The sequence below is a fragment of the Alligator sinensis genome, unplaced genomic scaffold, assembly GCF_000455745.1.
Source record: "Alligator sinensis unplaced genomic scaffold, ASM45574v1 scaffold684_1, whole genome shotgun sequence".
Lineage (NCBI taxonomy): Eukaryota > Metazoa > Chordata > Crocodylia > Alligatoridae > Alligator > Alligator sinensis.
The window spans coordinates 406,366-421,424 of record NW_005842681.1 but is presented as its reverse complement, the minus strand read 5'-3'; the positions used below and the strand labels follow the sequence as shown (position 1 = coordinate 421,424).

Here is a 15,059-nt window from a genome sequence, read left to right as displayed (position 1 = left end):
TGGGAAAGAGAGAGTTTTTGTCCAGTTCTTTTTAACAGCAGCCCATCTTCTACATACCCTTGGAAGTGAACAAAGCTTCTTTACGAGTCCTTAAATTGGCTGTCATTGCCCCTACTGGGCATGGATTTTGAATAGTTTATAAAGTGTCCTAGTACCTTTTAACCATTTAAAGTGGTTCTGTTGATGACCTCAGTTTTCAAGCAGTTGTTAGAAGTACTCACCTTGCGATATAAGGACTATACTTTCCATAAAATTAAAGTATTTACAGTCAAGACTGCATTCAGCAGTTGCCTGGTTCTGTCTTCATACTTTCTCTAAATTCTGCAAGCTGGATGTAAAATGAATGGATACCACCTTTTTGGATAGGGATGCTCCATACTGTAGTGCCTAAAAAAAGTTGTAATGTTCTGAATATAATAGTTATCTCACCCTGAGTGGCTGCTGCTATGAAAGTCTCCTATGTTGCACATTTTTTAATCTCATTAAGAGTAAGAATTACCCAACATTTCATAGGTTATTTTCTTAGAATAATGAGGTTTATAGAACTTACCCACTTGCAATAGCTGCCTGTTTGGGAAATGTATATGGCAATTAATTGGTATTCAGAACTTGTTTGTTCACTACATTCTTTGCTTTGCATGAACACAGGTACTAAAGCGTACTTAAAAAAGCTTAAAGTGTCCTTGGTGTGTTAGACTAGAAATTGTCAGGCTTTTTAGAAGTGATGAAGAGGCTCAATCTGCCTCAATGGCTGCATAGATCTCTGGGCCATGTTACTCAAAAAAAGGAATTTTTCAGATAAGTAATGAATACTTTTTTTGTATTCTGTTAGCTGAAATCCTACCTATTTTAAGGCTGCTTGCAGATGTTAAAAAACAAAAAATGGTGCTTTAAACTCCGTGTGCTCCTGTGCCAAGCCTAGTACATGCTCAGAAGAGGCATTGTGTTAGTTGGAACTGGCTCGCCTGATGTCTCTATAGATCAAGCGCTTTAGTGGTTTTTTTGGTGCTTTTTTATCTAATAGCTTATTGACTTGGATTTAGATAAAAATGCCAAAAAGCTCTGCTGAAGTGCCCAGTCTGTACAGATGCTGCGGATCTGGGTCAAACTAACATGCTGCTGCTTCCGGTAAAGCATAGGATTTGGGGGTTTTTTAACATTGGCAAGCAGCCTATGTGTGTAAGAAATCTGCTACAACAGTGTTTAGTCTACGCTTTTCCTTTCTTTAGCATAGCTTGCCAGTGAAATGTTATATATAAAATCAACTCTCTTGCTGCAGCTTGTGTGCAGAAGTAACATGAGTGTTGAGGGCAGAAAAAATACAGATTTTCTTTATTCTGACCTGAAAGCTAGATTATTTAAATCCTATTTTAGTTTTTACTTCTGTGTGTATATCAGGTTTTGAAATGTTTAAAGGGAAGAAACGATGTAGAAGAATAGATGGGAACTACAAAATGCTCTTTTAAATTTGGGGACAATGAGCTGTTAATGCTGCTGAAGAATACATATTTTCTTAAAAACTATTCAGCTTGAATAAATAAGTATTAACAGATTTCTTTACCCCAAATGTTTTTATTAGAGAACTTTTAATTTTTGTTTTCCTTTAATTCTTCAAAGAAGCCTGTTTGTTGCTTTATAATTAGTATGGAGAAAAGTTGAGGTCATGTACTGTTTAAGACTGAACTTAATAGTTAACCACAAGTTTCTCCCTTCATTTGTTCTCTTTCATTCTCTCTTCCTTTTTTTAAATACCAAAAAACTCCATAATGAACTCTCTGTGACCCCAGAACTCTGTTATATGCATAATTTTGTCCGCATGAGCCTTTGTTATTTCCTAAAGATCAGATCATGAAGTATGACACTAAATTGTTTGTAGATGGGCAACCATCTGTTCCTCTATGTTTAATTTTGTTTTTCTGTGCTTAGTTTTGAGACAGAGTTGTTTCTGCAAGTAACCCCCTTAGGATATTATTTTACTTATTTTTATATTTGTAGTCCAAGGCCAGCAAAGTTTACAGAACGCCCTCGGCCGGGAGTCCAGATGATCTGTTCTTCTTTTAGTGCTGGTACAGAATTTTCTTTATTCTTCTTTAATGTATAAACTTTATAACGAGGCATACGAGGTGTATAGCGGACCACAGTGTAATACAGTAGTATGACTTCTTTTGATGTTTGGATGAGATTAAGGGAGGGGGAATAACAGCACTTGATGGGGATAATGGATTTTCATAATCTGTACATAAGATACTTGTTATATAGGCATCTTTGGGAATCAGTTCATATAAACATTGCTAACACATTTTTGTGACCTGTAGCTTTCTTTAAGTTCAGTATTTCTTGATAATAAGGGAGATAATAAAAAAAAAACCTGGCTTATGTTCTGCTTAAAGAAGGGGCTTGGACAAGAAGCACCAATTTCCAAACTCTGGAAGAATTCGAATTTTTCTTGGTCGCTAGAAGAAACATGATTTTTCAAAATTTAGCTAAGGCAGTACGAACAAAATTGCTAAATTGTCCAAGATGTATTTTCAAGACATTCACAAGTTTACCTTCTATTAACTTTCGTTGCAACTTTAACTTGTGAATACCTTAACTATTTTTTTCTTTTGAGAATGGGACTTAATTTCCCAAGTCACTTGCGCTTTTGAAAATTCTACTTCTAATGACTAGAGAAAATTTAAAAAATTCCATATTAATTTGGAATTCAATTTTCTTTTCCACAAATCTTCTAAAAACAGTCCTACAATTGTTTTGCCTATTAAAAGTTACTTAAAATATGTAGCCATTGTTGTTTTGAGGAAAAAATTAGGATTATCTAGTCATTGTTACATAAATAATATAAATGGTATGACAAGCTCAGTGTAACAGATTTTTCATGTAGCTTGAAATTTGACATAAAAATTAAACAGTTAAAAGCAGTAAATGTAAATTTAGGAAAGATGAGTTTGTTTGCTGCTGTATATTCAAGAGCTTTGTCATTATTCAGATAACGTTACCTTTCCTTTTTACTCATGACTTATTTATTTGTGCTTGTCCCTCTCAGGTGGAATGTTTCTGGCCACTGGAAGTACAGATCACATCATTAGGGTTTATTTCTTTGGATCAGGTCAGCCAGAGAAGATATCAGAGTTGGAGTTTCATACTGTAAATACTATTTAAAAATACATAAGTATCTGATTAAAATGCACTGATAGTTTGGAATCACTGTTAATTTCTTTCTTCTTTACATAGGATAAAGTTGACAGCATTCAGTTTTCTAACAGTAGTAATAGGTAAGTAAACAAATGTTTGAATTATTTTTTTTTTTTTTTTTATTTCAGAGCAGGCTTTCCAGCTTTATGAAAGCTACCAAATGTCAGCTGTTTTCTTCAGTTCACTATAAATATTCTGTTGTATCCTTTGTAGTTTTCTGTATTATTTTTTATGTTGTAGATGTCCTTCAAATAGTGATAACTCAAAAGTTACAAATACCTTTATTTAAAATAATAATGGTATAACTCTTGTAATTATTGTCTCCCATTACAAAAAAAGCATAATCATTATTTAATGACCAGTTTTTGTGTTGTGAAGAGATGGCAAAAGCTTGGCAGAATTCAGAATTATTTTTAATATAGTACTTTACTCATCGTGGCTAGTTCTTTTATTGTGACTTGATTTAAGGCAGAATTAATCCAAGCATAGGCCTACCTAAAGACTCAGGCGTTTTGTCTGACTATTTTGAATATTTTTATATGACTGTTCTGCAAAATTTTTTTGGATCCATGGCACAGAAGATGCTAGAGAAAGAAATTCAGTTTCATTGACAGTGAATAATTTTGGGAGGTGGATTTTTAATATAGTTTTTTGTATTATAAATAGCTTTGATGGAGCTTGGGGAGACTTCGCCGTAAACAATTTGAGTTGTAAAGGAGAAATGGTCAGTTTAGATACCATGACAGTTAGAAAATATGCAGTACCAAATTACTTGAGAAATAGGTTTTGCATGTACAAATCAGGTGTCTATTTTTTCAGGTTAATTTATCCTGCAGTATGCACTGCTTAGCCTCTGAATTGAGACTGTTTCCAGTGAGGGGACAATTGTATAGAATCCACATAGTGTTGTTTCTAAGCTAGTCTCATGTATGGCAATTCCCAAGATTAGTAACTGACCAGAAGGTGGAAGGGTACCATACAAATCCATGTGCAACTGGCATATTTGGGAAGTTATTCCTGGCTGTAGTTCTGGAAGAAGAATACAGTTTACCAATCTTATGTCTCTCTTAGATGTATGAAGTGGGCTCTGTTTAAAAATCATAATATTTCCAAAATTCTACGCTGATATGTTGGTAGATTTATGTAGTAATATATTACAGATTTAAACATTAGGAATGAATTGCATACCATCCTCCTTACCTATATTTGATATTGAGGTGTGATTTCTTCTATTGGGTAGGTTTGTAAGTGGAAGTCGTGATGGGACAGCACGTATCTGGCAATTTAAGCGAAGGGAATGGAAGAGTATTTTGTTAGACATGGCTACTCGTCCGTCAGGGTAAGTTATATGAAACAGATTGCTATCACAGTATCTGTGGTGCATATTGGAAATTTGTTCAACTCAAATGTTTGATGCATCATTTGATTAACTTCAGAACGCTTAAGTGTGGATCGTGTTGTATTGGAGCAGACTTTTTCCTATTTTATTTTTTAGATATCTGACCAGATAGTCAGCTGTTCAAATTAGCTCACCTGACATATACTTTAGCTCTTGTTGTTACCAAGACATTAAAAAACCCCTGCTTTTTAAACCCTTCAAGCCAGGGTTGGCCAATCTGTGGTATGGGAAACTGCTGTGTGTGGCATGCAAGCTTCAGGCACCTTTTTTAGTGTCCCATTGTGCAAACTCTTCATCAGGTATACTTCTGCGGGAGAGAAGCTCAGGGACTTGTGACAAACCTGTCAAAAAGGTGACTACCATTGCTCAAGGCATGAATCAAGCCAAACTTTCTAGAGATCTGCGTTAAAATTCATAGCTATGTTTTTGGAACCAGTGTGGAAAGGTCCAGCTTTGCTTAAAGATATGGGCAGTATCACAACACTAGGTGATGGATAATCTGCACTGACAAAAGCATTGTCTTGCTGGTATAATAAGCAAGTCTTAAAAGGATTTGCTGGTATAGCTATACTGCAAACCCTTCCGTTTTTTAAGTAATGTCAAGCCTATAGATTAGCTGAGGTGGACTGATTTCGGTACTTGAGATCCCCAAGATGTAGCTTTAAATAAGCTCTCTCTCCATTACATTGAAGTCGCTAGCACAGAGATACCTTTCCTGTCTCATGTCTTGGTAAGTGTTAATGCTGTTCCACCTGCCATGTCCCTCCACCCTCCCCTCCCGGTTCTTCCCCACTCTCCCAAAGGTCCTTGTAAGGCATAGGGCCAGTTGGAGGGCTAATAACTGAATGTACTCCTAGCACTTTACAGGAATAGTCTCTGGTATGGAAGGGGTGTTTTAGTTCACAAATTCGGAAATACTAAGAAACATACAAATTATAATCCTAAATCATTAATAAACATGACATTTGAGATGAGCTACTCTTTCACATGCGATGGAAGGGAGGTAAGGCTCTGAACAGTGGGTGAAATCCTGGCCACATTGAGGTCAGTGGGTTTTCCCAATGTCATTGATGGAACTTGGACTTCACCTGTTGCCTTAAGTGAGGCTGTGTCCTAAAAAATTCTTTGCATATACAACTTTGTGGAGTTCCATGTTCATTACCTTAGACCTTTTCATGTGATAGATATTTAGTTTGAAGGTGACCTTCTCCTCCCCAACCCCAGGAATATGATTAACAGAGCCTTAGGACAATATTTTTTATATATTCATAATCACTAGTAATAGAGGTTCTGTAAGCCAAATTTGCCCATGTATGCAGACAGTTTTTCTTCAGATTTTTCTACCTTGCTACATGTCCCATTCCATTTACATAGGTTGAAGTGGTGTCAGAAGGCACTATCTGAAGACAGAAATTGCGCTGATGCTTCATAGTGTGGCCTGTGAAACCTGCTGCTGCTTAGAATGCCACTTTATGAATTACTTTAAGAACATTGAATTGTTTTTTCCTGTTGGGCATGTATTGTTGCACTTATTTCCATCATATATGTCTAATTTTTCAGTTGTGCATGTTGTTGCAGAAATGTATTATTGCCTTCAGTGGGAAATGTAAACATTAAAAAATTTGCAATTCTGAGTCTGTTTATAAAAAAAAAAAAAAAAAAAAGGTACGTTTCTGGACAATGGGAAAGTTTTGGCAAATTAATTTAAATTGTTTTGAAACTCTTTTTTGCTGTTTACTTTTAGACAAAGTCTGCAAGGAGTAGAAGACAAAATCACAAAACTGAAAGTAACAATGGTGGCATGGGACCGCCATGACAACTCTGTTATAACTGCAGTTAATAACATGACTCTAAAAGTTTGGAATTCTTTCACTGGCCAACTTATTCATGTCCTTATGGTAAGGTTCTTGATCTTATTTTCAACATGAAAATGCATACCATGTTTGAGGCCAGTAAAAGCTTACTCCATATCTCCCTTTTTGAAGGTCACCATAACACGCCTTGCTAATTATTAGCTGTAGATATTTTTTTTTTTTTTAATTTCAGTCAAAATCTAGTCTAGAAATACACGTACTGATACTTACCCTGAACTAACATTTCAGAGAGTTACCGTGCTTGTTTTGGAGATGTAAGTGTCCATAAGTGACAAAGGAGACACATTCTTGGTCTTGCTGTCTTGAAATTATTGGCAATGTGTATTGTTAATCTTATGTAATAAGAAGTAAGAATTTACTGTGCATAAATATTCCTGTACCTATTTTTCTTGCTATGCAAATATACAGGATCTTTGGTACTGCTATGAAAGTCTGACTTAGGGTGCATTAATTCCTCTGTTGCATCACAGAAACCAGTCCTTGTTACACCGTCATCTTTTGGGCATGAAATAATTCTTCTACATTTACTTGCACTACTCTTCGTGAGGCCCCCTCTACCTGGGCAGGTAAATGCATGATTGGATTTAATGTGTGATTCGTACAGTCGCGCCTTCTGCCTCGCCACATGTACGTGGCGGGAGGCACAACTGCGGGATTGCACATTAGATCTAATCACACCTTATTACCAGTGTAGGGGGAGCCCAATCTTGGCTTCCCCTGCATCTGCAAGAAGCAGGCACCCATAGCTGGGAGCCCTCTTTACTGACTGGGCCCCTAGCCATGGGGGACCACATGCAGCTGGGACTGAGAGTCCCTGCATCTGACGGGGCTCCCACCTACTGGGGTGCAACCTCTGAGCCTGGGGGATTGTGGATCCTGTGATCCCCAAGGCTTGGGGGTGTGTGAAACCCTTGGTCACACGGAGATCTTGAGTCCTGGCTGTGCCTCACCTGCAGCAGGGACTGAGAGTCTCGCAGCTAATGGGGCTCTGGGTCTCAGCTGTGAGGACCCAGGGACCCCACAGCTGACATACTCATAATAATTTATTTAAAATTGTCCTGAGAGAGAACAGAGAAGAAGATTGCATGAAGGGCCACAAAGAGAAATGAGAAGCTAGTAGAGTTGTCAAACTGCTGTTGTATGTTTGCCATTTTTTATACAGGTTCACATTGTTATGACCTATTTGCATGTTTATACTGCTGATACTATAGTGATAATTGTATCTGTTTATATTATTTGAGCCATTCTTTTTTATTCTCGACAGCACATTTTAAAAAAAATATATATATATATTTAATTTCAGGGACATGAGGATGAAGTGTTTGTTCTTGAACCTCATCCATTTGATCCTAGAGTTCTCTTCTCTGCTGGCCATGATGGCAACGTCATAGTCTGGGATCTGGCAAGAGGGGTCAAAATTAGGTCTTACTTCAACATGGTAACTATCCTTTATTTACTTATGATAGAGAGATGTTGAGCTACTTTTCTATATTTTTTCACTGTACTAATCCTCTACAACTATGTGGGGCAGTTGGTATGCATGTGTGTGGCTGGAGGGGTAAGGAGGGTAACATCCTGGCTTCATTGAAGTGAATAGTAAACTCCTGTTTTACCTGTAACTTTACCAAAAATGCACTTACTCAGATGATGAAGTCACCAATTATCTGTCCGTGCATATGCCTCACTTGCACAAAATCAGAGTCTTTTGAATAGCACTGGCTGGGGTTGTGTATGTGTCTTGTACCTCTTTGTTCTTCTGTATGAGAGCATAAACGGCAGAGAATCCCTTACTCTGTCAGTTCTCTTGCTTGTTCATTGCACCAGGATGGAAACTGTAGCTGAATTCCATCTTAATTTGGTTCTTCACTCCAGCTGGGAGAAATCACCAAGACAAACCTGACCTGGGAGCTAAACAAAACTAGCATCTTCCTTCAATTGCAAAGGCTTACTGATCTGTGTCATCAGATAAGGTATTGATAGTACCAGTCCTGGATGATGTTTGTCATTTCAGGACCTCCTTAGGAGAGTTGCAGAGATTCTGCTGATATAAATGTAGGCTGCTTACAGATGTAACCCATCCCCCCTTGTTCCCCTTCCCCCCCCAAAAAAACCAACAAACCCCAAACCAAAAATGACACTTTACTTTAAACTCTGCGTGTCCCCATGTTGAGCCCAGCACATGCCCTGGGCTCAGTGTTAGTTTGAAAGGGCATTAGGGGCGTTAGAAGAGGCATCATGTTGTTTTGACCCAGCTCACCCAACATCTGTATGGGCTGGTCACTTTAGGGGGGCGCGTTTGGTGCTTTTATCTAACATTTGAAGCACCCAATTTATACAGATGCTGTGGAGCTGGGTCCAAGTAACGTGCTGTTCTTTCAGTAAAGAGCATTTTTGTTTTGTTTTGGCTTTTTTGCGGGGTGGGTGTTCTTCATTTGTTTTTGTTTTTTGTTCCTCCCCACCTCCCAAGTCTGTCAGCATCCATAGGCCTTAATGAAGGAATCTCATTCATTATTCATTCCTGTGCTTTTTAAAAACTGCTCTACTTGTAAATAAAGGGATCGCTTGGTAAAGCCTTGACACACTATATTTCCTATAGTGAAATGGGTAAAGAATTGGTATCTGGTTTCTGAACTAAGTTGTGGTATCAGTACTAGAGGAAAAATCAAAATCCGACACAAGTACTTAAAAAAACCTGATCTATTTACGGGTGGCATCTCACTGGCATCCCCAGGCACATTACCTTTGTGCAATTGCAGTTAATTGGCTAATTGAACAATAAATGTAGACATCCTACACATGCAAAGCAATTATTGCACAATAAAAATGGCAGCCAGACATACAAATGGCCAACAAGCCACAAAGTTATTGCTTGAAAAATGTAGAACATTTTTTGTAGCTGGTTACTGTCAAACTTTTAATTTGAACGTGTGACATGTCACACAGGGTGATAGTGTTTGTCCAGGTCCTCCAGCATCTCGGGGTCGATTGTGTGCTCATTCTCGCACTCTCTTATGCTTAACTCTGCTTCCTTAGGATACACTAGTGGGAGGTGTCTTGATTCACTGCCCCTTCTCCCCTTCTTTAAGCAGCCCTAAGTCTGCTTCTTAAGTAACCATTAGCACCTTTTTGTGAAAGCCAAGGTGTAAACAAACTCTTAAGTGACATGCTTTACTTGTCTAAAATGGGTAAAGATTTGGAGGACAGGACAAGCACACAAAGCTCCAGGCCAGTTTGAGCCCTGCTGCTTCTGCGCAGTTTCCTCACCCTTTGCACGGGTCTCTCTGGATATACACAAGGGTTGGGGAAGTAGTTCATTCACCCAAGGGGAGCCCAGATGACTTCTCATTCCCAGCACAGCTGGTGGGTGCTGGCAAAGCAAGTTTCCAGGATGCTTTTTTTCCCTCTATATCGCTTCCCCCTTGAATGTGAAGTAAATCATATGGTGTGACATTTTCAATTGAATTATATCACTTGCTGCTTGATGGAAATAATATCTGCCAGGGGCTTGCAACTATTATAATGAAACTTTTGTTGAAGTTCCCACAAGGCAACATATGACCTCAGAGAAGTAATTGCAGCAGACTGGCAGGCAGCTATCGATAGACCTTGTAGGTGACAGCACAGCAGTCAGGTCTGTAGGTGGTGATGTGCAAAAGTATCATGGCTCCAAGCATAAGGCATTGCTGGAGGAACAGACTGAAACATGATACTTGGCTATTGAGGGTATGAAGTTACTTTGGCATCATACAGACATTCAGTTTTTCTTGGGAGGATCACTGCTTTTTCAGGAGAAACCATGTGTGTGCAGATATTCAGGCTTTTTCTGCCAGTAAAAATGGACAGTCCAGGAGACAAATAGGGAACAATCAGAGTTAAATCACTCTGAGAAGAGCAAATATCTGTATATGGTATGGCTTCTCTCAGAAGAGAACATAGTACTTCCAGTGCTTAAGAACTTACTTAGTGACTGGATTCAGAGAATGTGTCCTTTTCCCTGTCCATGAACGTAATCCATAAATACACCAGGAACAGGTTAAGGTACCTGCCTAAACTATTTGCAGAGGCAAAGAAGTGGTCCCAGGATATTTTGAAACTGTATATGAGTGTATTAATGTTTAGGGTCATCTGGCTGACCTATGAACATTCTAGCTCTTTTATTGGACTCCACAGGGCACTATGTAAAGGAGTAAGGATGTGCTTGGTCATCTCTTCCAGAAGGACATATAGCTGCAAACTGGGATTTATTACCATGATGCGACCTCACTGTGCCTGCATTTTCGAGGAGCCAGTAACAATATGACAGGCTCTTTAAGTAGACTAGACATGGGGTAGCCCTCACAAGTGGTTGCTGCATGTATCAATCACAGAATCAATATTTAACCAATGAGAAGCTACCAAAATGTTTCCTACGGAGGAGAGTACTAAGTTCCTAAACTTCTTGCAAAAGGGGCTGGAGCTCAGTTTCCTTTACGAGGGCCTTACATCAAATAAAGGGCATTGCGTGTGTTACAAATTAAATGCCACACTGACAGCAATCCAAAACTCAGAATTAGGCACTTACGCTCTTCTATTCAGTGCATGGGGAAAATTACATATCTTAAAAAAAGCTCAATTAAAAACAAGAAACTCACCACAAAACCTACATTCTGCATGGAAAGCATGCTAAAACTAGGGGTGTTCCTTGCCAGAATTTAGAAACCGTATCCTGGGATATGCTGTATCCATCCATACAGAATGTGTAGTGTGGATTTTAGGTATATCCATGCATATAGGATGTGTAGTGTGGACTTGTCTTCTGAGGTTAGTACTGTTTTTGTAATGATGAAAGAGGAGCAGCAACTACTGGTGGAGCCCATACGTTTATATAATAGCCTGAGTGCACAACCTGGAACAAATGTTGTGTTGCCCATCCCTGCTCCCTGGGTTGGGGCTGGTTCAAATCTCTTCCTTCCCCTTGTGGGGCCAGGTACCACAGCCCAGGGCAAAGCACCCTGCATGGTGTTCTCTTCTTGTCCCCCAGCATACTGACACCAGGGAGGAGTGGCAGTATGGCGGGAGGGGCGGTGGCCCAAACAGGCAAAGATGCGTGTTCGGGCATCCTGGGTAACCGGCATATTTGGTTATCTGGCACCCCCGGTCCCCATGGGTGCCGCATAACAGAGCTTTTGCTGTATCTCTGTCTGCCTGGGCTTGATGTCTGATTCAGTTTAAACGCATTGCAGTGAGAAGTAGTCATTACACTCATGTTGGTTCATCAAGGAGTACTGATAGATGCTGTTCTTGACAAGTTTGATAAATCTCATGGAGCAGAAACTTTTGGAGGAGAAAGGGCCATGCATCTAAAAGGAAACTTCTACTTTATGGACAGTCAAATACCAAGACTCAGATAGGGCCCTAATACCAAAGGTATTGTCTCTAACACTTCAGGTGCCAACAGTGTGTGCTCACTCTTAGTTGTCAGAATGCTTTTATAATTAATTAACTCTGTATCAAACTCTGAATTTTCATACCTAGTATCAACATTTCTCAAGGGCCTGTTGCATATTTACCCTCCCGTTAAGATCCCAAGTCAGATTCAGTTCTTTAATCTGGTTTTCCTGGAGCCTCCATTACAGTCTTTGCCCACTATTGCTGCACTTCAGCATAGAGGTTTGGTGAACTTGAAGCCCATATTGTCAGACCTCTTCAAACCCCCTTTATCATATTATTGTCCTACAGCTTCACCTAAATGAGTAGGTTAATCTACTAGTAGTCTTTCCAAACCAGTACTTAGATTAATAGATTATTAGGCACTGGGAGGGACCTTGTAGATTATCAGGTCCAGTCCCCCTGCACTAGGCAGGGAAAGACAACTGGGGTCAAGTGACCCCAGCAAGGTAACTGTCCAGTCTCCTATTGAAGATTTCCAGGGTAGGTGACTGCATCACCACTGGAGGGAGTTTATTCCACAGTCTGGACACCCTGACTGTGTAGGAGTTTTTCCTAGAGTTGAGCCTGAAGCAGCTTTCCAGCAGTTTGTATCCATTGCTCCTGGTCTTCCTCAGGGGTGCCCTGGTGAACAGCTGTTCACTGAGTTCTTGATGTATTCCCCTGATGTAGCGGTAAGCTGCTACCAAGTCCCCTCTCAGCCTTCTCTTTTGTGGACTGAAAAGGCCCAAGTCCTTCAGCCTCTCCTCGTATGGCTTGTTTTGCAAGCCCCTGATCATACGGGTGGCTCTTCTCTGGACCCTCTCAAGTTTTTCCACGTTCTTGTTGAAGTGCAGTGCCCAGAACTGGATGCAGTAGTCCAGCTGCAGTCTCACGAATGCGGAGTACAGTGGGAATATCACTTAGTTTTGCATGAGATGCAACAGTGTGTTGTTTGCTCTGCTGGCCACAGCAACACACTGCCAGCTCATGTTCATGCAATGGTAGATCTCTGCTCCTAGGTCCCTTTTGGCTGTGGTGCATGTCAGATTGTCACCACTGAGACTCTAGGTATGTTGGGGATTGTTTGCCCCTAGATGGAGCACCTTACACTTCTGAGTGTTGAACTTCATCTGGTTCTGATCTGCCCAACTCTCCAGCCTGTCCAGCTCTGCCTGTATCTGCATGACCATGCTCCCCCATAACATGGTGTCATCTGCAAACTTGGCCAGTGAGCTTCTCACCCCCGCATCCAAATCATTGATAAAGATGCTGAAAAACGCTGGTCCAAGCATGCACTCTTGAGGGACACCACTGGCCCCTTCTCGCCAGGATAACACAGATCCGTTCATGAGAACTCTCTGGGTCCTACCATGCAGCCAGTTTTCCACCCACTGAACTGTTGAGTAGTGAAGCCTACAATCTTCCAATTTTTCCACAAGGATATCATGGGATACTAGATCAAAACCCTTTTGGAAGTTTAGGTATATAATGTTGGCCTTCTCTCCGGTGTCCAGGTGGTGAGACCTCTTTGTAGGAGGAGATGAGATTGGTAAGATGAGACCTACCCACGACGAAATCATGCTGGCTGTCATTAGAGTTGTACCCTCAACAAGCGTATCACTCGCAGATTTTTTTTTTTAATGAGTTTTTCCAGGATTTTCCCTGGGATGGAGGTTAGGCTGATTGGCCCGGGTCCTCCATCTTCCCTTTTTTGAAATTGGGCACAATGTTGGAAGGAGAGAAACAGCCTACATATATTGGATATTTCCAGACATTTATTGACAGGTGTACCTGTTTATGGTTGTACCTGGCTCATCAGAATATGACCAAGCCATCTTGTCAAAGAGGTTGTCTAAATGGGTCTTACTGTTTATCCACTTTTGTCCATTAACTGATATCAGAGCACACTTCATCACAGCACACACTGTCTTCACCTTGTGTCAGAAATGCACCAGCCTCTAAGAATTGTAAAGTAGAGATGTGGAGCAAGCCACTGATTGTTTTCAAACAGGCCTTTGGCATGGCAACTATCTTGGAAGACAGATATGGGAAAATAATACTTTTTTTTCTCTGTCTGAAACATCAGATGTTCCTGCTTCCTGCCCTTCAAAGTAGTAGATATTTTTTGCCTTTAACCTACGGAATCCAGACTGAAGCTTAAAGGAAAGAACGGTTAGTTAACCTATAGTAACTGGTTCTTTGAGACACCGGTGTGAACTGCACAACTTGCATTCTCTCTGATTTTTGAAGTCATAAGCAGCATTTAGCTTTGACTTGCAAGAGAACGGAGTGAAACCATTGCCTTTTATGCAGGAGCAGTCACAGACCACATGCACAGTACTGATGGACACTGTCAGATAACTCCGATCTTGTGCTCATGGGCATCATGCCTACCTACAGTCGGATCCATAGTGACTGTCACACCTTGAAGATCCACTTTATGATAACTGTTCTGTCTTCTGATGCTCTAGGTCTTTTTCCAGACACCTGGGTGGTCTGACTAGAAATCAGTCAAATGTTCATTCAGATCCCTACTGCATAGAAGAACCCCGCTCCATTGTTTCATGCTAGAAGTGCTCTGGAGGAGGCATCATACTTTTATATCCAAGAAACTGTGGAGCATTTTCCTTGACTTGTAGTTCCGAGTAAACATTAATTGTATCCAATGTTTGTGTACTTTCCCCGCAGTGAATTCACTTGGCCTTATCAGAACAATTCAGCTAGCTTCAGATGATGAAATACAAATGCTGAATGGCATAGCAAGCAAAGGCAGAGAGAGAGACAGAGAGATGGTTTAGGGGTTTTCTTATTCTTTTGTTTTGTTTTGTTTTGCTTCATTTTGGTTTGTTTTTTACCATTTTGTATTTACCTCAGAGGAGTTTGTCTAGATCGATGGGTTAAAACCTGCCATAAATCTTTCATAAGATCACAGAGGAAATTCAATTATAGTGACGCTTGCAGATGAAGTGGAACAAAAATGCACACAATCATATTGATTAAACATATTAAGGTTACTAATTCTGTCAGAAGTTTGTGTGTATGTTTCTAATAGTAGCATTTAAAAAGTAGCTATATTGCGCACACATTTTCCTCTTAATATATGTTTAGACTTAGAAAAAAATACAAGTCTTTCTTTCATAAGACAAATGTCAAATGTCATTGTTTAAGGTTCAGTATGCCTAAAG

At 39.9% G+C, this 15,059-nt stretch overlaps 1 protein-coding gene across 2 annotated transcripts in view; it reads left to right on the top strand.

Moving 5' to 3' along the window:
• Positions 1 to 15,059, top strand: part of PHIP (pleckstrin homology domain interacting protein) — a 155,124-nt gene that overhangs the window by 53,976 nt on the left and 86,089 nt on the right. For both annotated transcript variants that reach the window (XM_025215870.1, XM_025215869.1), the window contains 6 exons: positions 1,996 to 2,066; positions 3,044 to 3,144; positions 3,232 to 3,272; positions 4,433 to 4,531; positions 6,336 to 6,489; positions 7,769 to 7,903. In XM_025215870.1, the coding sequence (XP_025071655.1) occupies positions 1,996 to 2,066; positions 3,044 to 3,144; positions 3,232 to 3,272; positions 4,433 to 4,531; positions 6,336 to 6,489; positions 7,769 to 7,903 (601 nt within the window). The remainder of the gene's footprint in view (positions 1 to 1,995; positions 2,067 to 3,043; positions 3,145 to 3,231; positions 3,273 to 4,432; positions 4,532 to 6,335; positions 6,490 to 7,768; positions 7,904 to 15,059) is intronic.